This window comes from Panthera onca, chromosome D2 (assembly GCF_046562875.1).
Source record: "Panthera onca isolate mPanOnc1 chromosome D2, mPanOnc1 haplotype 2, whole genome shotgun sequence".
NCBI classification, from domain to species: Eukaryota; Metazoa; Chordata; class Mammalia; order Carnivora; family Felidae; genus Panthera; species Panthera onca.
The window spans coordinates 55,576,752-55,601,182 of record NC_138349.1 but is presented as its reverse complement, the minus strand read 5'-3'; the positions used below and the strand labels follow the sequence as shown (position 1 = coordinate 55,601,182).

General features: G+C 54.0%; 1 protein-coding gene across 1 annotated transcript in view; it reads left to right on the top strand.

Moving 5' to 3' along the window:
- The window catches only part of SLC29A3 (solute carrier family 29 member 3), a 42,333-nt gene extending 32,844 nt beyond the window's left edge, over positions 1–9,489 (top strand). Inside the window, exons 5-6 of the mRNA XM_060642502.3 lie at positions 2,347–2,509; positions 7,234–9,489. Of these exons, the coding sequence (XP_060498485.2) occupies positions 2,347–2,509; positions 7,234–7,888 (818 nt within the window). The 3' untranslated portion in view covers positions 7,889–9,489. The remainder of the gene's footprint in view (positions 1–2,346; positions 2,510–7,233) is intronic.
- Positions 9,490–24,431: the final 14,942 nt, after the last annotated feature.

Below are 24,431 nucleotides of genomic sequence, written 5' to 3'. Positions count from 1 at the left end.
TTTGCAGAAGACACCATCCCTTAAGGCAGAACCAGGGGCCCAGCTGCCCTGTTCGGTGTCTGGGCACGTCCCTGTTGTGTGAGGGAATGCCGTAAGCATTTGCCCACCCGAGAAGAATTTCATGAAGAATCTGCTCTGTGTCCACTAATTAATCATGCCAGGCTGTACATGGCAGGGATGACAAATACCTTGCACAAGTGTGCCCATGCCAGTGCCAGACATCACTAATAGATCCGCACCTTTCCTCCTGAGCCTCTGAGCCCTTCTCAACTCACCCACTAGAGGTGTTTGTATCACCAGATCGGAGTTCAGATGTGAGCTCAAGTCTGCCATTTTCGCCATCAGATTAGGCTTTTGGCTGTATCCCGGGAAATCCTGGGGCCTAAAGGAAAATAAAGAGGACCCGTTGCCAGGTTTCTTTCTTTCTTTCTTTCTTTCTTTCTTTCTTTCTTTCTTTTTTTAATGTTTATTTATTTATTTTTGAAAGAGAGAGAGAAAGAGAGCACAAGCCAGGGAGGGGTCAGAGAGAGAGGGAGACACAGAATCTGCAGCAGGCTCCAGGCTCTGAGCTGTCAGCACAGAGCCCTACATAGGGCTGGAACTAAGAAACCACGAGATCATGACCTGAGCTGAGCCAAAGTCGGATGCCACCCAGGAGTCCCTATTCTAAGTTTCTGGAATACAATCCATAAGCCCCTAGCAGTGCTTCAAGAAGGACACGCCTAGCCTGAGGGAAATGGCCCTGATCATCACCAGAGTCTCCGAAAGGAGTCCTTGTCCCCTCCTCTCCCTCCATCCTGCAAGGGGCCTTTCAGGTACAGTTGGCCGCCTGTGAATCTTCTAGAAAAGGGGACTCTCCTATGAATTTTTCAGAAAGTCCGTTTTTGAAAAAGTGGAGAATTCTGGTACACAGGCTTCAGTATTAATTACCCTGGGCCCTAAGCCAGTATCATCACTCTGTGGCGCCCCCATCGGGTGTCCCTCCCCCTGGAAAATCGGAGGTGGCCCCGTCTCCCAGAGACCCCCCCACCCCACCCCACCGGCCCCCATCGCTTTTCGTCCAGAGGAGCCCATCTGTGAATTCTGTGTGTGTTGGCATCTGAGGAACAATTCATTTGTTTTGGACTGGTGTTTTTTTTAAACCCCTCATTTGCATGTATTTCCATAACTGATGAGATAAAAGGAGGGAGTCATGAAAGATGAGCTCCCCGAGGCCTGGTTTGTTGTTGATGATAATATTGTAAATTCCCTACAAGTTGGGGAGAGAGAGGGAAATCAATAGGCAGTGATGTTAAGATCTCTTCCTCAGGGCAGCCGGGAAGTGTCTTACTGAAGTTTAGCTCCATTTCTTACAAAACACCCAGGTGGGGATTACAGCTTCTCGGAAGTTGGCTCCCTCTTGGCAAGGGGTTTACCCTGTTGTTGCCGCTTTGATGTAGGAGGGACAGAAATAGCCAAACGCTTAACTGGGAATCGGAGAGGCTTGATAGGGCGTTTCTGTGTGCCAGGCACCCTTCTGAATGCTTTATGTGTAGTAACCGTTTTTATCTTCACCGCAGCCCTTTGAGGTGGGTATGAGTAGCATCCCCATTTTACAGATGAGGAAATGGAGGCCCAGAGAGGTTCAGTGACTTACTGGAGGCCACGCCGCCAGAAGCGGGAGAACCGGTATTGGGCTCAGGTGTTCCGGTTCCAGAGTCTGAGCTCTTCCTGACTGTGCTAGCTTTCATTTCTTTGCCATCCTTTTAAATCCCAGTCTCTGGCCCACCCAGGCTAAGAAGGCTCACCCTGAGGCTAGGGAGAAAGGGTCGTCCATCAGGGCAGTGGGCTGTTCCCTGCAGAGCCGCAGAGGTGTCGGGCGGAGTGTGGGCGAGGCCCTACACTGTCCCTCTCCACTCCTGCTCTGTGCAACAGTGGGCAGAAAAGTGCCCCCTGATCAGAGCTGTGTGGCAATGACAGAGCAGCCCGTGCCCACGCCGACCGGCTTGTGGTTTGCATTTTGCACGAAGCACCTTCCTGCCTCCTTGAGAATCCGTATCCCGATCCCCTGTTGTGGGCAGACTCATCCATTCAGCCAGGCAGTGCAACATACCCACCAGGCCTCCCGTGATGGATAGGACGAGTATTAGCCCCATTTTACAGACTGACAAGCCATCTGCCCCGGAGCCTGACACCCCACACGGTCATAGGGTGGGTGCTCAGGCCGCGCTCGGATCCTGGGAGAGGCCGCAGCCGGCTCTCAGCAGGGGGAGTTTTTTATCTTGGTTCCTTTAAGCCTGAGCAGAGAGGGGGCAGGCCCGGGACCGGGAGGGTGGACCCATCCCGACCTTCTGGTGCTCTCTGCAGGAGGAGCCATGGGGGGCACCATCAGTGCCGTGGCCCTGCTGGTGGACCTGGCCGCGTCCAGCGAGGTGACGGACAGCACTCTGGCCTTCTTCCTGACCGCGGACGTGTTCCTGGGGCTGTGCGTGGGGCTCTGCCTGCTGCTGCCGCGGCTGGACTACGCCAGGTGAGGCCCGCCTGGGCCCGCGCCTTCCTCTCGGGCCCGGCTTCCGCCTTTCAGTGATGCGCTCGCGGTCTTCCGCCCTCCGAGTGGGTGTCCGCTTTGTTTTCTCTTCCTGCCCGCCGCCCCGCTGGGGTGGGAACCCCCACCCCCCACCCCCCGAGGGCAGAGACAGTGTGGGTTTCACACGGTGCCGCACCCCGGAGCCCCGAGCTCTCCCCGGCTCCTACTTGCCCCATCCATCGGCAGGGCCAGTGGATCCGGGCGGTGGCCTTTGCGCTGCCCCCTGCCTCCCCGCCCGGCCGGGGTCTGCCACTTTTCAGACGGGGATGCCAGGCGGCAGGAGTGGGACCGAGGGGAGATCACGATGAAAACCAGCTCCGTTCGCCCAGTGCCCGCGCTGGCTTCTGCCCTGTGCTGGGCCTGGCCTGACGGGCCACCTCTCATCCGGGGCTCACGCACCTGTTCCTCGTAGGGTGCGGCACTACGCTTTATCACGACTGTCCCCATTCACACACGAGAAACCTGGCTCCCAGGGGCTGAATTTCTTGCCCGAGGCCCACAGCCGGCCAGCAGCAGAAGCAGGACTCAACCCCGACTCCAAACCTGCGTTCTATCCTCTGTCTTCCCAGGCCTCTCTCCACCCTGCGGCACCTCTCTCCTTACTTCCATCCTTCTCAGGCTTTCTCTCTCTCTTTCCCCCTTTTTGTTTTCTTTCTCAAGTCCCAACTTAATTTATTTGTTTGTTTGTTTATTTAAGAGAGGGAAAGCATACTCACAAGCGAGAGAAGGGGGATAGAGTCGGGGGAGGGGGGGGAGAGAATCACAAGCAGGCTCCACAGTCGGTGTAGAGCCTGACACGGGGCTCGATCCCACCACCTTGGGATCATGACCTGAGCCCAGATCAAGAGTCAGATGCTCAACCGACTGAGCCACCCAGGCGTCCGTCCTCCTCTTTCTTTCTTGCTTCCTGCTGTTCTTTTAAAAACAACCCTTAACTCGGCTTTTTTTCTCGGCTTTTATGCTTTTCAAGGCCTCTTCATGTAGGAGATGGCAGGAATTGTCTAGCCCATTCTCTAGGTGAAGAAACCGAGGCAGAGAAGGCCAGGGGAGCAGCCGGTGGCCCCACGGTGTGGGAACTGGCAGAGCCCTTCCACAGGACCCCATTTCCACAGGACCCCATTTCCACAGGACCCCATTTGGTGTGGTGGCACTGAGCTAAGCGGTTTATACGTGTTTCTTTTCTTCATTCATCGTGTGTGACAACTGCGTGCCGTCGTGACTGCCCTCCCCCATTTTATAGATGAGTAAACTGAGGCTTTGGCAAGTTAACAGAGATGCCCAGGTTGCCCACCTGGTGGGTCACGGGCTGGGATTTGAACCCGGATTTGTTTCCACAGCTGCGCCCTTTGTGCCACATCATGCCGCATCCCCGGCTTGTGACTGCGAGGGTCTTTGGTCATCACGCCTTCCTCCTGTCCCGCTGAGAAAGTCTCCTCGGTGACCCCCAGGGCCCCCTGCCTTCACCAGAGTCTGCCGAGGCACATGTTTCTTTCTCCAGTTGGAGGACCAGTGTCACTTCAGCAGGGCTCAGTGGCCTCCCGGGGATGGACGGGGACCGAGCGCCCTCACGCTGGGTGTCCCAGGTGGCCACGGACCCGTGAGCCTACCCACCCCCTCCGCAGCACCTTCAGGGCCCTTCATCAGAAGTTGCCTAGTTGTGCTGCACGGCACCGTCCCTGTGATCCCTGAGGTCTGGCTGTTCACTGTCCCCAACACCACACACCCTGCCTGATACCTCGTTGCTGCCGCTGAATTTACCTTCGAGTCACAGAGTGGACAGAAGGCAGGAGCCTCCCAGGGCCCCTGCTCTTTGCCTGTGTCCTGTTTTACGGTGCTTCGCATGGGTCTGTTTCCAGTGCGGTGGCCAGGCTTCCCCGTTTGCCCGGGACGGAAGGGGTTCCCATGATGAGGGGCTTTCGGTGCTAAAACCAGGGCAGTCTCAGCAGAGACAGTGGGTCACCCTCGTTTCCAGTCTCACGTGGGCAGGCCAAAATCCTTTCCAGCTGAGCCTGTGAGACAGGGAACGCCCAAGGGCTACGCCGCCCCGTGGAAGCTTCTCTTTCTTTGCTGACTAAAACTTTGGTCAAGACTTCTGGGTTGACAGAAGCGCATCTGAGGACGGGGCTTTGGAGACACCGGTGCTCCCGGAGCTGCTCAGACTAACTCGTAGTTAAAAGGGAGCCCACGGGTGCTGCCCCAGGAGGAACGGAGCCGCAGGGCCTGGTGGGAGACTGCTGGCTGGGGGAGGGGGCACATGAGACAGATCTGAAAGAACTTAATGAGGAAGGGCTTTGGCCAGGGGAACTTGGCGTGGAGCTTCCCCAGAGCGGACTTAAGGCTGGGACCTGCTGCTGAGTAGAGGGGGAAGTCAGAAAACTCCTTTCCCTAAATAGTGGTTGTGAAACAAGACAGAGTTCGAGGCCGCAGTGCCCAGCTCAGCACCGCATGGAAATGTGACTCGGAGGAGGAACCGTCCCGCCAACTCGCTTGTCATCTGTAGGCACTTAGGATGGGTGGACCCGCAGGACGCTCGGAAGCTCATGGCTGCAGCGCTCCTCCATGCTACGGACGAGGAAACTGAGCCCAGAGAGGTTGAGTGACTCGGGCAAGGTCACACAGCAAGATAGCAAGGCCAGGTGACCCAAGCCTTTCTACTCTGGTCAGAGGAGCAGAAATCAAAAATATTGATAATATTCAGTGTTGAGGATATGGGCGGGAAAGACACCTGTATAGGCTTATTAGTTACAATTGTGTTTTGAAGGGTCACTCTGTGCCTGGGGATTTAGCTGGAAACAGGCAAACAGGGTCCTTGCCCCAGGGAGCTGTCTTCTATTGGAGGAGCCAGATGATAAAACCAGTAAACTCATCTAATGATTACAAATCGTGGTCAGTTTTTTCAAAGACACAGACGATCGCGCGTAGCGATTTAAAGGGACAGGTTACTGTCGATAGGGCGGGGGAGTGGGACAGCGCAGAGATAAATTGTTCCTACCTGTTTGCCGAGCAGTTTCCTGATATCTTATCAAAATGTTAAAGGTCTAAACCGTTTGATCCAGAAGGTCGTCTTCTAGAAATCTGTTCTCCTGAAATACGAGCATACATGCACAGGGTGTCTGTATAGGATTATTCATCGCACTGGTAATTTGCAGTAGAGAGAAATTGGAGCTAACCTAAATGTCCACCAGAAGGGGAGCAGTTACATTGTATGTTTATACAATGAATTACTGTGAGCTACACAACAGAGAGGCATCGAGTCACATCGAGCCACGCGTCTTCATGGTAAAGACAAACCACCAGATCTTGTCCTTAACGCAACTATGTGCACGCATTTAGGTATTGCGGTTATGTGCGTATTCGGGCCGTCATATGATGTATTTATATACATGACCTATAAAATTTATTTAGGAATGTACCTGTTGCAGAAACTTTTACAACGTGTATAGCTTGATCCCACTTTCCTTCGCTTCAAAGAAATGGAATGAGGGGGGCGCCTCGGTGGCTCTGTCGGTAAAGCGTCTGACTTCAGCTCAGGTCATGATCTCATAGTCCGTGAGTTCGAGTCCTGCGTCGGGCTCCGTGCTGACAGCTCAGAGCCTGGAGCCTGCTTCAGATTCTGTGTCTCCCTTGCTCTCTGCCCCTCCCCTGCTCATACTCTGTCTCTCTGTCAAAAATAAATGAACATAAAAAAAAAAAAATGGAACTAGGAACTAGGTGTGTGTCGGGGAGGGGGGTGTCGGCACCCCCATGGAACAACAGTAGACACCAGGCTTTTAACTGTCGGTGCCTCTAAGGAAAGAGACCCAGGGTGGAAGTTCTCATCCTACTCTTGTCATTTTTCTTCTGTGTTATTTGGTTTCATTGCAAGAAGCATGTGTTATTTTTATAAGTCTAAAAAATTTTTTTTCATTGTTTTTAAAATTTAAAAAAAAATTTTTTTTTGAGAGACAGAGTACGAGCGGGGGAGGGGAGGGAGAGAGGGAGGCTGAATCCACGAAGCAGGCTCCAGGCTCCAAGCTGTCAGCACAGAGCCCTTCGTGGAGCTCGAACCTGTGAACCACGAGATCATGACCTGAGCTGAAGTCGGACGCTTAAGTGGCTGAGCCACCCGGGCTCCCCTTAAAATATTTTTAATGTTTCTTTATTTTGAGAGAAAGAGAGAGACAGAGACAGAGTATGAGCAGAGGAGAGGAAGAGAGGGAGACAGAAATCCGAAGCAGGCTCCAGGCTCCGAGCCATCAGCACAGAGCCCGACACGGGGCTCAGACTCACGGACTGTAAGATCATGACCTGAGCCCAAGTCGGACGCTCAACCAACGGAGCCACCCGGCTGCCCCTAAAAATTGATATTTTAAAATGCTATTTTATCTCCATTTCTTCTCCAAAGCAAACCAAAACCAATGGCTCGCCAGGTGGCGATTACTGCTGCTTTTCTCTGTCCCTGCTCGTGGCACGGTCACCTGCCTTTCGGGCAGCCCCAGGACAGGCAGGCCGGGGACTGTGCAGGCCTCCCTCTGGCCACCCCGAAATACATACATCATCGGAGGGCATCCCGAGGCTGCCGGCCATCTGGGGCTTAGGCTTTAGGCAGGGGACCTACCTTGCCCCTGGAAATCCCGGGTGACCCTGCTCTCAGGGGCCCTCTGACCACGAGCCCTCTCCCCCTGCAGGTTCTACCTGAGGCCTGTCTGGCCGGCCTGTGTGTTTCCCAGTGAAGAGCAGCCACCCCAGGACCACCCCAGCGCCCCTTCGGCAGCCCCTGGATCCGGCGAGTCCTCGATCCCGCCCCTCCGCCCCATCCTGAAGAAGACAGCCGGCCTGGGCTTCTGTATCATCTACCTCTTCTTCATCACCGGCCTTGTCTTCCCCGCCATCTCCACCAACATCGAGTCCCTGGACAAGGACTCGGGCTCGCCGTGGACTACCACGTTCTTCGTCCCCCTCACCACCTTCCTCCTGTTTAACTTCGCTGACTTGTGTGGCCGGCAGGTCACGGCCTGGATTCAGGCGCCAGGGCCCAGAAGTAAGGTGCTGCCCGGGCTGGTGCTCCTCCGGACCTGTCTCATCCCCCTGTTCGTGTTCTGCAACTACCAGCCCCGCGTCCACCTGCACACCGTGGTCTTCCGGTCCGACCTCTACCCGGTGTTCTTCACCTCCCTGCTGGGGCTCAGCAATGGCTACCTCAGCGCCCTGGCCCTCATGTACGGGCCCAAGATCGTGCCCAGGGAGCTGGCCGAGGCCACGGGGGTGGTGATGTCCTTTTACGTGTGCGTGGGCTTGGTACTCGGCTCGGCCTGCTCTGCCCTGCTTGTGCACCTCATCTAAAAAGGGGCGATGGCAAGAACTTTGGTGCCGTGTGACCCTCGGGAGCCTCAGGGAGATGGGGAGCGGGGGCCGGGCCGGGCTGGGGCAGCGTGCAGGACAGAGCTGCAGCTGGGCTCGCCTAGCCCTTTTCTAGCTGCTGGTTACATTCCATCTTGTTTCATAGCCTCTTCGGAACTTTGTTGCCAGTGTTGACTCGGGGCTGTTAACGAGGCCAGTGCTGAAACCGGACCACAGGCCCTTTGCCTGTCCCAGACTTTCTCCCTCCAGAGGACAGCAAGATGTGACAATTCCCAGTCCTCCCTATCCGGGGCCGGAGGGGGGAATGGGAATCCCCTGGAATGGCCAGTTCTCAGGCCCGAGACCCAAGGCCTTGCGGACCCCTACTTTCTGTGGGTGAGAGTGCACCCACCAACCAGACGGGGGACCCCAGAAAGACAGGCCTTCCAGGAACCCTTCATTCCCTAAACTGGGCCTCCGGAAGTCATCCCGGTGCTAGGGACTGAGGATGTCAGGCCTGCGTTTTCAAACAAGGATCCTTAAAGTGGTCTGTGGCTTGCGTCAGGGTGGGGTCTTTTAAATGTCCGTGTTTACAACATGTCAAGGCCATTGGTTCAAGGGCATAAATGCCTAGATATTCAATGAAAGCCAGATTGGTGGCTGTATTAGTTGGGGTCTCGGCAGGAAACAGCCTACTTACTCAAATTGGATAATTTGAGAATATTTGAAGAGTGGGTGTAGGAATCCTAAGGGGTTGTGTTTTATATCCCAGAAATAGGACAGTCATTCTACCCCCAGCCAGGGCTGGGGGGCAGGGGGCGTATCCAGCCCACCGTGACCCACGGGAGGTGTATTCCCTTGGTTCTTCTCTCCCTCCCGTCTCCTCGAAGCCCCCTGTGGACTGAACCACAGCCACGAAGCAGGCAGAGAGGTAGAGCCTCGGCTGGAAGGACAGAAGATGTCCCGAGTGGGGCCATCGGCCCCTCTGGCTTTCATAGATTTACTTAGTATTCACATCAGTACAGCTCTGAAGCTTTGACCAGCAGTACTCGGTGCTACCCTGGCCTGGTTTGTCCCAGATAGCTGGGTATCTTGAAGTTGTTGTTTCAAAAGGCGACCCTCAGATTGTGTGGCCCCCACACGATCTTCTGACACGAGTAGTAACTTAAATTTACATTTCTTTCAGTTCCTCGAAGGCTTCTGCAGGGCTGTTCCTTGGGGGAACGGGCTGGCTTGGGAATCAGAGAGAAAGGAACTAGACCAGACCAGGAGTTCTTTCTTGAGAGAGTCGTGCAGAGAGAGCAGAGCTTGCACCCCAAGAAGCAGCAATCCCGAGAGCCATAAATCAGCCCGCTCCTTCTCTGAAGGGCTCGGGCGCCCTGGTGTCCCACAGACAGCCGACCGGCCGGGGAAGCAGCCGGTAATCCACCCAGTGGGAGCAGCTTATGTTCCCCACCGGCTCAGGCTAGTATGCACTCCCTCTCTTCAGCCGGAGAATTAAAATAGACACCTTGAAAGGTTTTCTGGAACTTGGTATCTTGAAAAAAATTTTTTTTAACTAAAAATAAATTCTCCCGTCTTCCCGCCCCTTTCAGAAGCCTGAAATCTCCCTTGGGTTTTTTTTTTTTTTTTTTTCACCGACTTTAACGCTGGTGGTCGTTTGGGGCAGTGGTCTGGGTGGTGACCCATCACGACCTCAGGTGTGTGACAGGTGGGTGGCATGTCTGTTTTAAAGTAGAACAGCGGTCTCTGAGCTTGGAGATGGGGACCACCTTGGCCCAAACGAGTAGTGGGGGCTCAACTGGAGGGAGTTAGTTCTCAGAAGTCGAAGCGGTGTCCCTGTTAGGGATGTGATGTGAAATGAGTGCGGAGTGCAGGGGGCAAGAGGGTGGCCGGCTGCAAGGATGCAGCCCTGGGGGCACGGGGGGACATGCCAGCTTCCTGGTGGGGGTGGGGGGGGGGTGGCAGAGGAGGCGTCGGCTGCTTGGCTGGTGGGAGTTATCCAGACTTTTGCTCACTGTTCCTTGTTGCCCACTTTAGTGGGCATTTCACAAAGGGTCATTCCTTCCCGGGCAGGGAGGAAGGAGACGAAGGCGGCATCGCCCTGCAAAAGGGCAGACGGTGACGTTCAGACCCCGTTGTCCCCGGTCACTATACTAGCTCATGGGGTTAGTCTCCCGTGACCCCATCAGGCTTGTGGGACTAGTTCACATGCTTTGGGGGAGTGAACGAAACTTGCTAAAGCGAAGGGGATTTTTCAGTGTGAGGGTGGGGGAGTCCCCAAGAAGCTGGCTTTGCCTAATAGTCTCTGATTTAATCCCACCTTCCAATTTTTTAGTGCAGGCCTTTGTATACCTTCCAGACCATGCACAGCTTCGCTTTCCTCCTTTTATTCTACGAAGAAAGCCGGAGGCAGCTAAATTAGCTGACTCTTCATCTAGCGGTGACAGGTGCTTCTAAGAACATGCTTGTTCCTACAAGAGGGGATATTATTAGCAAAGACTCTTCATTCTGCTGTCTTTGGCCCTGTGCTCCCTAGAGAAGATTTGGGGCCCCTTAATCAGCTTGGATGTGATGTGGGAGGAGGTCACTGCAGGATCCCGGCTTCTGAGACAATGTAACGCTTGTATAGAGAACTCCAAGTAGAAGAAAGAGGCCAAAAATCAGTTGAGCGATTTTATTCCAGTGGAGGCTAAATTTACAGCCCAGGCTTACCTATCTATCTGTTTTCCGTCATCACTTCCATGGTGACAGCATTGTCAGGGCCATGGGCCCGGGTCACCGCTGCCTTTCACCCACGGCCGAGGTAGGCCCGCTTCCTAGTTCATCTTTGACCCTGGCAGGATCCCAGAACGAATTCCGGTCCCATAGCAGGTGGAGGCTGGGAGTAGTCAGTTGGCCACAGACCCAGGGTCCAGGGCCGCCTTGCCACCAGCTGCCCAGAACCCCTGGCCCAGTGCTGCCCTACGTCAGGCACTGTACCCCAATTACTTTCCCATCTGTAGATGAACAGTGTGAGGCTCCGAAAGGCTACGTAATTTACCCAAGGTCACTCAGCTACTAAGTGGCCTAGACAAGATTCAAACCTAGGCCTTCCTAAACTCAGTCCTCGCCTGCCCTGCTCTCTTGCTCCCCTGGTTGAACCTTGATTTTCTCCTTGGTTCTTCATACCCGTCTCCCCTGCTCCTCACTCCGTGGCCTGGTGGGAGCGTCACGCCAAGTAGATGTATTGCCCAGAACGCTGGCACCGGCCCTCGCCTAACTGATCTGACCAGGCCCCTTGCTGGACTGGGTCCCCGCGGGCCCCACCACAGGACCTTGGGCTGCTTCCAGGCCTTTCCCGGTTCGGTCCACTCCGGTCCCCAGCCCCTGCCCTTCTGGTCCCCACGGCCCCTCCTCTGCCACACCGCACCTGCTGCTGAGGTCACCCCAGCGTGGCTGCTTGCTGCTGCACCACCCATCTTTGGACCCAGGGTTGTAGGAAGTTTGGAAGTCAGGAAGCCCTGCTCCCAGCCCCACCAGGCACTGGCTACGTGAGTCGCATCGCCTATGGTGCCGCACTTCCTTGTGTGTAAAGGGGATGATCAGAAGTTCCAGAATGTGACCGTCCACTGTGCCACAGAGCCCGCCTGGCACCACCAGTCACACACACACACACACACACACACACCCAAGCCCACATAGGCCGAGTGGCAACAGGGCTCACAGTGTGTGTAGCAGGCTGACTCAAGAGCGCCAGCCTGAGAGACCACCTCAACTTAGGCTGCCGTGGGCTTGACCCCAAATGCTCCCTGCCCTCACCAGACTCCAGCCAGCTGACGCACCGGACCTGTGCACCCCCGGAGGACAGTCCCTGCCCTTGACTGCCAGTGAGAGAGAGCTCCAGGCCTGCAGCGTGGGGTCAGGGACTGGACAGTCGGAGGCTTCAGGCACCCAGACCACTGCGGGAATTCCGGTTCTGCCACCTCTAGGTTGGGCACTTTGGCCCAGTCTTGCTGATACCTTCTCACCTCTGAAATGAGAGGCTTCTCAGGGCTGTTGGGAGAGTTAAATGAGCCCCAGGGTTGTGGGTAAAAGTGCCTAGCATGTAGCAGATCGTCAACGAACGTGTTTCCTCCCGCTTTTTGCTGCTGCCTGGACAGTCTGTTGTGATGCTCAACTCCTTCCCTGCGGTGCCCGGCCCCGGGGCCCCACGCCTCCAGTCCTGATACCTGCTCTGCGATAACCCTCCCCGGGTCCTGCCTAGACGTGCCTGAGCTGTGGGGCAGGATGCATGAGGCAGAAAGCTGGAGATCCGAGACCCCAGAACACACTCTGCCCCTCACTCTGGCCTCTGGTCTGGCCACTTCACTTTCTTCCTAAGCCTCAGTTGGAAAAATGGCCACCTCAACACGCACCTTGCCGCCATCATTGACAGGTGGCCAGCTAACCAGATGCCTTAGACACTGGTCGCGTCTCCAAGCAGTTCTGAGAGTCTCCGCTCTGGAGCCGGCCTGCCTAGGTTTGGGTCCTCACCACTTCCTTGCCCTCGCACCATGGGCAAGTTGACCCTGACTCATTTTCGCATCTGACAGTCGGGGCCGTGGTGGTACCAGCCTCGAGTGTGGTTGTTGGGTGCGGCAAGTGGAATGGTGTTGACACAAAGAAAACCTTTAGAATCGAGCCTGGTGTAATCGGCGCTGGTCACCAGCTTCTGGAAGACTCTGTCTTCACGCCTTCGTGGTTTACCTGACTAACCTGACAGGACTAACTCCTTGACTTTGTCTCTTTCCCTCCCTAGCTTCTGGGCTTGTCCCCTGTGCCTGCCGCCTGGTCCCTCCCCCGCCGACCTCTCAAAGCCACACCTCCCACAGTTGGGGCCAACAGAGGCTGCTTGGACCCTCCCCAGGAATGTGGCTTGATTGATTTACAATCACTGGGGGGGGGGGGGGGGGGGGGAGGACAAGGCAGGGAGAATGGAAGGGAGGAAGGAGAAGGGAACCAAAAAGGGAGGTGATGAGGGTGGGCTGGGAATCAGGTCTCGCCCCAGCCCCAGGAGGCAGGTGGCTTTGGTGACTGGGAGTAAGAGGCATCATGTAAAGTTTCCAGCCCCGGCTGCTGGGTCTGTCTTTAAGAAGCAGCTGCTTTGCTTTCCTTTCCTTCCCTCCTCACTTGCCCACCTTTTGCTGGAGGCACCAGAAAGGTGTTTCTGGTCCACACCACAAGGGCGGGGGGGGCGGAGAGGGGGCGGTCATTCCCATTTTACAGAGAAGGAGACTGAGGCTCAGGTTAAGTCAGCAAGAGACCAAATTGGAATTCAGACCAGGGCAGTGAGTTTCCAAAGCCTGACTTCTCTCCTGCTGCCTAGAAGGTTTTCTCTAGAAGGTTTTCCGATCTGAGGATCCCAGGGCCACATGCTGGGCGGGCGGTGCGGAGTATGAAGCGTACAGCCTTCCTGAGGCCGGATTAACCAGTCCAGCGTGAGTCACAGCGGTCACCCAGCCTGCCCTCGGCACTTCCGATGTAGAGCCACTGGTCTTCAGTTACCAAGGCTGCAGGCTTTACAGGCACTGGGGGCAGAAGCCAAGTGCAAGGTTACAGAGCATGTGATTACAGGCAGGGAGCGTGACTGCCTAGACCTTACACATCAGATGCCTCACGTGTATCCTCACTGGGGTGCCAAGGAACCAGGGGTGGGGCCCACCCGCCGGGGCACTGAGCAGGGTGACATGGGAAGTCCTGAGCCGACCACACCTCTATCTCTGATTCAAAGGCACCTAGAGCTGGGAGGGGTCCTGAGGCCACCAAGTCCGCCCGCTGCCCGTTGGCAGGATGATCCTTGGGTTGCTCTAGACTGTCAGGCACCCGGCCCGTGCTGCTCTGAAGATTCTTGCGGACTGAGTCCCGAAGGCCCGAGGAGATTGAGCATCTCAGTCCTGCCCTTCTGCCCCCCAGCCTCATCCCTGCTGCTCTGGCCCCAGGCCTGGTCTTTGGAGTGCAACCAGGGCAGAGCATGTTAATGACCCTGGCCCTTTTCTTTCTTTCTTTCTTTCTTTCTTTCTTCTTTCTTTCTTTCTTTCTTTCTTAATGTTTATCCATTTAGTTTTGAGAGACAGGGGAGCGGGGAGAGGCGCAGTGAGCCGTCAGCTCAGTGAGTGTGCCGTCAGCACAGAGCCCAATGCAGGACTCGAACTCACAAACCGTGAGATCATGATTTGAGCGGAAATCAAGAGCTGGACGTTCAACCGACAGAGCCACCCAGGCGCCCCTTCCTACTTCCAAGAGCCACACAAGTCTTGCCTGGGACCCCTGGGTGCGGTAAGAGGTTCGCAGAACCCTGAGAGCGTGTGCAGAAGTTTGTGTGCTTCTCCCGGGCAGAGGGGCCACCGCATCTACCAGGTTGTAAAACAAAGGGTTGCGCGTGCGAAGGCTTCAGGCCCCCTGGATGCCAACGACCTGCCCTGTTGAGATGGTGTCCCCGGACAGAGCTCAGTGCCGAAGGCCGGGACTCTGGAGCCAGGTTACCCGATTTGAATCCTGACTGTCTCTGATTAGTGACTTTGGGCAAGTTTCCTAACCTCTCTGCCTCGGTTTCCTCGTCTGGAAAAGCGGTTGACAGAGTTCGTATCCTCATGGGGGTTGTCGTGAAGATTAGATAGGTTGATCCGTGTAAAAGTCTTCATCGAGCTAAATGATGGCTTCTCCCCATTGCGCCGTGAGGTCAGCTGGTCACGGTTACCCTCACCCCGCTTTTGGCTGAGGAGGAACGGTGGAGCCTGTAACTCGTAACACGGCCTCTGCTTGCCAGCGCGAGAGGCCCGGCTGGCTATCTGGCAAAATCACGGCAGAGACCATGTCGGCGCGCTGCCCTTAGAGGTGGGGGTGTTTTCTTTCCTTTTTCTTTTTAAGTTTATTCATTTATTTTGAGAGGGGGGCGGGGAGAGAGCACATGTGCCAGTGGGGGAGGGGCAGGGAGGGAGAGAGAGAGAGAGAGAGAGAGAGAGAGAATCCCAAGCAGGCTCCATGCTATCACCGCAGAGCCCGACGCGGGGCTCGAACTCACGAACCGTGAGATCGTGGCCTGAGCCGAAATCCGGAGTCAGACGCTCAACCCACCGAGCAACCCCTGCCTCAGCGCGCCTGGGAGAGTTTCCTTCGGAGAAGCTGGAAATCAAGCAGACCTACCCACAATGGGTCAGTCCTGGTCCAGAACTGGGAACCAGTCACCGGGTCACATGGTGCTGGAGGTGGCTTCAGGCATGAGTCAGAAGCCACACATCCGAAAGGTCCTGCCACGCTGGCCTGTGAGCACCCCCAAGGCGGCCGTCTTGGGGTTACCCCGGCTAATCTGATTTCCAGAGAAACGAAGAGCTGCCGCCGCCCGTTGGGCCCATTAACCAAGCATGTCACTGCATAATCTTAATCTGTTCAGTTCCACCACGAGGAAGTGTTACCATCCCCGTTTTATAGGTGCCACACCAAGACTCAGACACACAGCTGCTCGGGGGCAGAGCTGAGGTCCAAGCGCAGGTCCGTCTGACCCCAGGACGCCAGCGCCGCTAGGTGACTGGAGCAGCGGGCGTCCCCAGCCTCACCTGGAGCGCCGGACCGGGTGCAGCGTGCTGTGCCCACCCCCAGAGCTTCTGATTCCCTAAGTCTGGGGTAGGGCATGAGATGCTGCCGGTCTGGGAATCCCACTTCAAGAACCACTCTGCCAGACCCCCAAAGACTGATGAGGGCCCATCAGGAGCTCACACCTGGCCCGGGGAGCGAGAACAAGGGCTCCGTCTGCTCCCGTTCCAGTTGAGGGCTCAGGACTGGAAAACCTTTAAAGAAGCTGCTGCTTTGTGGACACTCAGTCACCGTTCCTTAAAAGTGATCGCAGATTCAGGGCAGAGCCTGGGCACTTTAAGGGCCAAAGTCGTGTTCCCCGCTAGCCCCAGAGGTTGGCATCCAGCGGCTCTACCCCCTCGGTTGGCTCTTTGCCACCTGCTCCCTCCACCATAAATATTGAGGAGGGAGGTGGGAGGAAGGGTGAGAACTGACGGGCAAGGCAAGCCGTCCCACCCACAACTTGGAGGTGACAAGTTGGAAGGAGCTGTGGTCTCACTCCCTCCCCTGCGTTCTATAATTGGGCAACATCAGCACGGGGGTGCAGGGCCGCCTCCTGCCAGGGGCAGGGTCACACTTCCTACCTGTTCTCTGGGCTCATTAGCTGCTGAGGTCGCGTTAACTACTTTTCATTTTGCTGAGTCTTCGCTGAGATTCAAAAAGGGAAATGAGCCATTACCGAACAGCCAAACAGCAACGCTTTTTGCAACAAAAACTGAATTGACTGCATTTTCTTATAACCTTCCGTGAGCCAGGGATGCAGAAGTCTGGCCTTGCTTTATCAAAGTTGTCGTTCGGAAGAGAGTGGTCGGTGGCTCGCCTCCTGCCCACAAAGCTCTGGGAGAAGGGAAAAGGAGGTGTTAAATGCCAAAATGTGCCGGGCCTGTTAGCACCATGCCAGCTGGCCTGTTGGGAGGACGTTTGCACAGCAAAACTCTAAGAAGTCAGAGAATTCCAGATGCAAACCCGACCTCCCAGGTTGCCATAAAGGTATGTATGTCAAGGTAGAAGGAAGAACATAAATTTAAGTTTGCTAACTGACTTATAATGTACATATTGAGACACAGGGGATATGGGTCTCGATTTGTGCTCTTGCCCTGGGCCCAAAAATGTTCCTTTTTTATTGTTAGAAGTTTGAGTTCCACTTCCTTTGAGCCAGACAGACTTCTTTAGTTTCCTCTTTATCTGTGCCTCTCTGACTTCCTGTCCTCTGTCTTCCCAAATATTCAAAGCTGTGCCTTATTTAGACACGTGGCCAGGACTCACAGAGGTCTGTCGAGATTTCAGGGGCTCCCTTCTCTTCCTTAAACCACCTCTCACCACCCCCCCCCCCCCCCCCCCCTTGAGACACACAGGACAGACCACAGGCAGAGATCATGGGTCCTTCCTGGGCCTCCCTTTTGCCTCCTAAGCAGTTTTCAGGCAATGGATGCCTGCGCAGCTTCCGGGTAAGAAGACAGAACTTCATGATGCTATCACTAGGGTAGCCCCTAAGCCACGGGGACTGGATGATACTAAGCCTTGGGCTCCATCCCAGACCCTAGAAACCTAGGGGACAACTATAACAAAAGGGGTCCTGCCTGATCCTCCCCATCTCCACCCTGGCGGGGGAAGGTCCTCAGCTGGCAGAGGGGAAAATCAGACGGTGAGAGACAGCAGCCAATGGCTCTCGCCCCCTTTGGGTTCTCCTGACTCTTCCTGGCTCACTGCTGGGTCATCGTCCACATTTTGCTCCATATAAAACCCTTTTCCGACGTCCCCTTCCTATTCAGACACCCTTCGGCCGTGATGGGACTGATGGAAGTGGGGTTGCTTGCCTCTGTGAGTTAAGTCTCCCCAGCCCCAGAAGGGGAGACAGGAATAGCTGCCCCTCCCCCTTGCCTCTGTGGCCCTAGGAAAAGGCAGCAGCAGTGGGTGAAGACTTTGTTTGGGGCACATCAAATTCTGCCCAATGGCTTCCCCTACCCTGTGCCTGAGGTGGCGGCAGGTAGAGAAGGGAGGGCGTGAGGGGACAGCCTGGTGGCACACACAACGTGGCGTATCTCCCGCTCCCCACCTACAGCACAGACCCGAAGAGAACGAGAGCAGAGGCTGCATAGTGGACAACTCCACGGACTGTCTCGGCCACTGGGTCTTCAAGTGTGACAGTGAGCTCCAGGTACCGTGCTGGGGGTCTGAGAGGTCACGAGCCCGAATCCCGCACGTGGAGGTTCTTCCCTTTTCGGTTCTCTCGATCCTGCCTACCCACGGAAGCAACTTCCGGTGTGGTGCCTGAAAGTCTTCAACACCTCCCTAAAACCTGCTATTTTCCCTTTTTAAAAAATTCTTTTCTTTTTCTTTTTAATTTACATCCAAATTAGTTAGCATCTAGTGCAACGATGATTTCAGGAGTAGATTCCTCAATGCCCTTTACCCATTTAGCCCATCCCCCCTCCCACAACCCCTCCAGTAACCCTCAGTTTGTTCTCCATATTTAAGAGTCTCGTCTGTTTTGTCCCCCTCCCTGTTTTTGTATTCTTTTTGCTTCCCTTCCCTTATGTTCAGCTGTTTTGTATCTTAAAGTCCTCCTATGAGTGAAGTCACATGATATTTGTCTTCCTCTGACTAATTTCACTTAGCATAATCCCCTCCAGTTCCATTCACGTAGTTGCGAATGGCAAGATTTCATTCTTTTTGATTGCCGAGTAATACTCCATTATATATATATATATACACACACCACATCTTCTTTATCCACTCATCCATTGATGGACATTTGGGCTCTTTTCATGCTTTGGCTATTGTTGAGAGTGCTGCTATAAACGTGGGGGTGCATGTGTCCCTTCGAAACAGCACACCTGTGTCCCTTGCATAAACACCTAGTAGTGCAATTGCTGGGTTGTAAGGTAGCTGTTTTTGATTTTTTGAGGAACCTCCATACTGTTTTCCAGAGTGGCTGCACCAGTTTGCATTCACACCAGCAGTGCAAAAGAGATCCTTTTTGTCTGCATCCTCGCCAACATCTGTTGCTGCCTGAGTTGTTAATGTTAGCCATTCTGACAGGTGTGAGGTGGTATCTCATTGTGGTTTTGATTTGTGTTTCCCTGATGATGAATGATGTTGAGCATTTTTTCATGTGTCGGCTGGCCATCTGGATGTCTTCTTTGGAGAAGTGTCTATGCATGTCTTTTGCCCATTTCTTCACTGGATTATTTGTTTTTTGGTTGCTGAGTTTGATAAGTTCTTTATAGATTTTGGACAGAATGATATCAGGCCTCAGTTCAAGGTCTTGCCCACTAGAATTGAGACTATTTTGGTTTTATTTGCATTTCTTTATAAGGTTTTTTGCGTCCTATTTGTGACAGGTGGTATTGGTTTTCTATTAAAGTAATGATCTATAGTTTGCTTTTTTGCTTGCTTTTGTTTTTGATGAAGTAAACTCTACACCCAACGTGGGGCTTGAACTCATGACCCAAGATTAAGAATGACATGCTGTACTGACAGAGCCAGCCAGGAGCATCTATAGTCTGCTTTTTAGTCAATGTATGTAAATTGAGTTAAGGAATATTACATTAGGGGCGTCTGGGTGCCTCAGTCAGTTAAGTGTTCAACTTTGGCTCAGGTCATGATCTCACGGTTCTTAAGCTTATGAGTTCAAGCCCTGCATTGGACTCTGCCCACTTCGGAGCCCCTGTCCCTACCTCTCTCTGCCCCTCCCTTGTTTGCACTCTCTCAAAACTAAGCATAAAAAAAAAAAAAAATTAAGAATATTAAATTTAAAAAGACACAGGTGGCACATGCATGTGGCAAATACCATTCAAATTTATTATTTTAGAAGTAGGTACACTGACACCCAGGCAGGAGTCCCCAGATCCTAGAATGAGTGTCTCTGACATTCAGGAAGAACACAGACATCTATGTGCCCTGAAAACCACAGTGTTCTTCTCAAAAGTCAAGGGCTAAGTAAGGCCCCCTTTTAACTTTAGGCCCCATTAACTCTCCTTTCCTCGCTGTTTTCGCTATTTTCATTTTAGCCAATAAAAGTGAGAACTTCTGAAGTTATTCATTGTCCCCTTTCAACTCAGAGCACAAACCTGGTCATTTTCAGAGACAAAGGGCTTCAGCCCTGGAGCCAGCAATAACTGGTAGAAAGGAGAGGAAGGGGTAAAAAATAGAAACGGAGAGAAGTGAAATGTAAGTAGGAAGTACAAGACACAATAGCTTCAACACTTTTAAGGACTTGAAACTGGAATAGGGCAGTTTCGTCTTCCAGACCGTCCCTGTACTAAGTGGACAAAGCAACAGGTCTCTGACAAAGCTCTAGCCAAAGTCACTCTCTAATGCTGACACAACTATTATTCCTTGTTACCATGAATCTGATGGTTTGTCCGCCACCCTTGAGCACTGAGTAGATGCCTAGCGCTTGGCTAAGACTTGATATCCTCTTATCAGTCCTCACAAGAAGGCCTTAAGTTAAAATCTTGGACTCTGGAGTTGCACTATCTGGGGTTGGAAATCTGGTCCGTGGAGCTGTGTCACTTCAGGCAAATTAATTCCTTCCCTAAGCCGGGTTCTTCCTCATGTCTCCAAGATGGGCATAGTATAAATACCGATCTCTTGGGCTCAGAAAGAGTCTATAACAGAATGCTTATCAAGGGTAAAAAGTAAGCAATCAATAATAAGGTCACTTAGTACTGATATTATCGGTACCAGGAAGGCTAAGAAGCTTCTGGGGCGCGGGGAGCGGCATCTGCCCAAGGTCACAGAGCTGAACAGGTTAGCTAGCTTCATGGGCTAGGCCCAGGAGTGTTGGAGCCTCGGGGCCCAGGGCTGGGATGGTGTGGCAGGAGCTGTCGGAGAGGGGCCCAGGCCGCGGATGCTCCAAGCTACCTCCGGGACTCAGCCCCGTCTTCCCCGGGGGGGGGGGGGGGGGGGGGGGGGGGGGGGGCTCGGACTGGCAGGAGACTCACACCGCCTGGGGGGACGTGACAGATCCTCAGCCCCGCGAGGCCGCCGTCCCGCCCGGTGACTTGCGGCGATGCCGACCCGCCGCGCTCAATTCGACCGGGAACTGCTGCCAGCACCGCGGTCTCGCCGCTCACGTTCCTCACACTCCTCTCTGGAGCCACTGCGGCCACCCGCCAGGAAACAGATGGCCCAGCGTGGCTTCCGGGAGCCGGGGGGCATGCCGGGAGCCGCGCCGCGAGCCAATCCCCGTGCGGGGGCGGGCAGTGGTTGCCCGGCAACGGGCCGGGCGCCAGGGTGAGGGGGCGGGGCCAGTCGGGCAAGGGAGTGGGTGTGGTAGCAGGATGGGGGGTGGACCTACCAATCCGGAAGGAATCTTTCCTGTCCCTGGTTCCTGGGCTCCTACCTGGCCTTGGACGAAGGAGATCATGGGGCAAATGATAAACGAGAGTAAAGCATGGGGACTAACACTAATAAAAAAGATATTCATATTTATTGAACATTTACTGTGGGCCTGGCTCTAGGGGTTATTTCATTTGATCCTGTAGGGAAAAGATGATTACTGTCCACATTTTGTCAAGGAGCAAATGGAGGTCTTAGAAAAATTAGGCACCGTTTCCAAAGTAACTCAGCTAGGGCGTAGCAAGGCCAAATTGAATCTCAGTATTCTTGAACCCAGGTGGTCTGTGTTCTTGGGTCAGTTCAGCCAACCAGTCTGTGTTCTTATTAGACCTATCTGCGGGGGCCAGCCCAGCTTTTATGGGGCCTGACACGTAGACAACTTAGGGGGCCTCTTTAGGAAAAAGAATTACAAGTTGCAAATATAAAATTAGGCACAAACATAATACTTGTGTAGAATGTTCAACCAGGACGAAACACCCGCTAACGTGTACAGAAACATACGACCATGTGTACACAGGCCTAGGGCCCTACACCAAGGCATCTTTGACCTTTAGTTCCCACTGAAGTCCTTCAATCAGACATCAAACTGCCTTGCAGACTTCTCTGCTGTTCCTCTCCCTACCCTGCAACCCAGCTACAGGTGCTCCCCTGGGTGGGGTCTAGCAATGGGTTTAGTAGGGCCTTCTGGCTGTGGCAGCAAGCTTGGGGCGAGGTTCCAGGGAGTAAGTGCCCTGGGAAGCAGTTCGCAAACTCCCGGACCCAAAGTTGGCGGACGTCAACCCTCAGGTAGGATCATGCCGAGGTATCTTTTACGCCAGTGGCTCTTAAGTGTGGTCCCCAGACCTGTAGCCATCTGCACTGCTTGGGAATCTGTTAGAAATGCATATTCTCAGGGCTGCCTGGGTGGCTCAGTCGACGAAGCGTCTGACTCTTGGTTTCAGCTCAGGTCACCATCTCACGGTTTGTGAATTCAAGCGCCGCATCGGGCTCCGAGCTGGCAGTGTGGAGCCTGCTTGGGATTCTGTCTCTCCCTCTCTCTCTCTCTCTCTGCCCCTCCCCAACTTGCTCTCTCTGTCTCTCAAAATAAATTAACTTAAAAAAAAAAAAAAGAAAGAAAAGAAAGGCCTATTCTCAGATCCCGCTCCATATCTACTGAATCAGAAACTCTAGGGGGTGGGGCCCAGCAACTGGTGTTTTCATAAACCCTCCAGGTGAGTCCCACACTCAGAAAAGTTTGAGAACTACTCTTCTATTACACTGGTTCCCAGAATGTTCTGTGGGCCGGAGCTCCAGATGCTTGCAGTGGTAACCACACCTTTTTTGTGTTTTCCTTCCCTCGCTTGCCTCACTCGCTCACTCTTCACCTGGGGCTTCCTGGGATCATCTCCAATAACCCGCCTGCTCTGGAATCCTTGTCTCGGGTCTGCTTCTAGAGCAACACCACCTTAAATGAACACGGGAGGAGGTGTCATTGCCCAGCGGGGAAGATGACGGTGGCCGGCACCCACGGAAGGCTGAACGCCCTGCTAAATGCTTTGCTTTCATTGTCTCGTGCTCCCCAGCCCTGGACCCCGAGGAAATTGGGGGTTGGAGGACTTGAGTGGCTTGCCCAAGGACTTGAACCCAAGTCTGCCCGAGTTCCGAGGGCAAGCTCCTCACCAGTGAGGACAGAAGGGAGGCTCACACTCACATCACGCTCCCTGGTCATCGCTGCTCTCCTGGAAGGAGGCAGGAATCCAGCCTTGTTGGGAGGGGTGCTACAGTCCGTGCACTCAGGAGAGGTGCGGAGTGCCCAGTGTGGGGACCGCGCTCCCTCCCCGTGCCTGAGGTCTCCTCACACTAGCGCTCTCAAGGCTGGTCCCTGCACGTGCCCTTAACCCAGAGCTGGGCCTTTCCCGTCACAAACACCCAGAAACTGAGCCAGATCTGTAGCTGAGGGATGCTGCTTGGGGGCGCGGGGGGGGACTTGTCCCTGAACTCTGCTTTCCCTGATGTTCTGAGGCCCAAGGCTGCTTGGTTCTGCACATTTCTAGGAAACTACAGCCCTCACTTCCTTGTCACCTGCCCATTCCTGTGATCGGGAAGGATGGCCGTGTTTACAGGTAGGGGTTAGATGGCAGTGGTGGGGGGGGGGGGCGGGGGGTAGACACTGACGAGAACGCAGGCTTCAATCTTCGGCTGTGCTGCTGACTTTGGGTCAGTCTTTTTATTTTAACCCCTTAGAGCCTCGTTTTTCTCATCTACAAATGGGGAATCCGACTCGACGCCTCTGGGAGTATTCTAATGATGTGGTGCTCATGGCAGAGAAGCAATATACATACGTGACACAGGCATGGGCAGTGATGGATACAGGTTTACAACCGTGACTTCCCTCAGCTTCTTCCATTACAATGAGGAGAGTACTTGGAGGCTGGTCTTGGATGCAGTTGATGCCCAAAAGGGGGAGCCCTCTCCCCAGGACCCTGCCAGCCCACCTTGCGCGGTGGGAAGAGACAGAAAGGATTACTTTGGCCATCACTAGGCTTCAGGATGCCCCAGTGCCTCACCCCATCAAAAATGGTCTCCCCTGACTCCCCAGTAGAAACCTGGGTGATTTCAAGCCCCGATGGTCTGTGTTCTTAATGAGCCCAAGCAGTGGAGACTCCACTCAATGATATCTCGCCACGTCATTTGTTTTCCCTTCACGGCACTCACCACATGTTATTTATCTGCCTGTGTGTCTTTTCAGCACTTTTTTCTTGGATGGAAATTTGCAAGCATTTACAAAAGAAAACAGAATAGTGCATGGCCTCCCTGTACCTATCACCTAGCTTCAAGAGTGACCAACTCAGGGCCAATCCTTTTTTACCTCTACCCCCACACCCTCCCCTCCCTGTATGATAGAGACATCATATCATTTCATCTTTAACTATTTTGGTATGTATCTCTAGATGATTAGGGCTCTTTAATGCACTATAGCCACAATACCATTATTATGCTTAGAGAGATGAACAATTCCTCGATATGTGATTATTGTTAAGTGTCTGTCTTCTTCTATGAGACTGAGAGCTTTCTCTCATTTTTGGCTGCATCCACAGCACCTGAGACCTAGCAGACGGTTGCTAAGCATCTCTTGGATGGATGGATGGATGGATGGATGGATGGATGGGAGAAAGGCAAGGGCAGCCTTCTTTCTGTGGATGCTGCCCCTGTCCCTTGACACTGGATGTGATCGGGGCCTTGCAGCCCCAGCATCACTCACCCCCACTGGGCGAGCAGCACCGTGGAGCCATAAACCTCTCAGTTCCTCTCACTCCTAGCCTGCCTTCGGCTTAGTCAGGCAGCAAGTCATTAACCCTCTCCTGGTGGCTGCAGCCCGCTCCCCCTGCTCAGCGAATTCCACCTTCCGACTTAATCATCATACTTAGCACTCTCAATAAGGGCTTTGCATCTTCAGAGCCCTACTCAGGCATTAGCTGATTACTGTAATCTGTCTGACTCCCGAGGTGTCAGCCAGGATGGCGGGGGAAGAACTGGTTTCCCCTGTCCGCTCGAAGCCTCGGTTTTCCCATCTGGAAAATTAGATGAATATACCTAACTGGCAGGGCGCCGGCGTGGCCCAGTCGGTCAG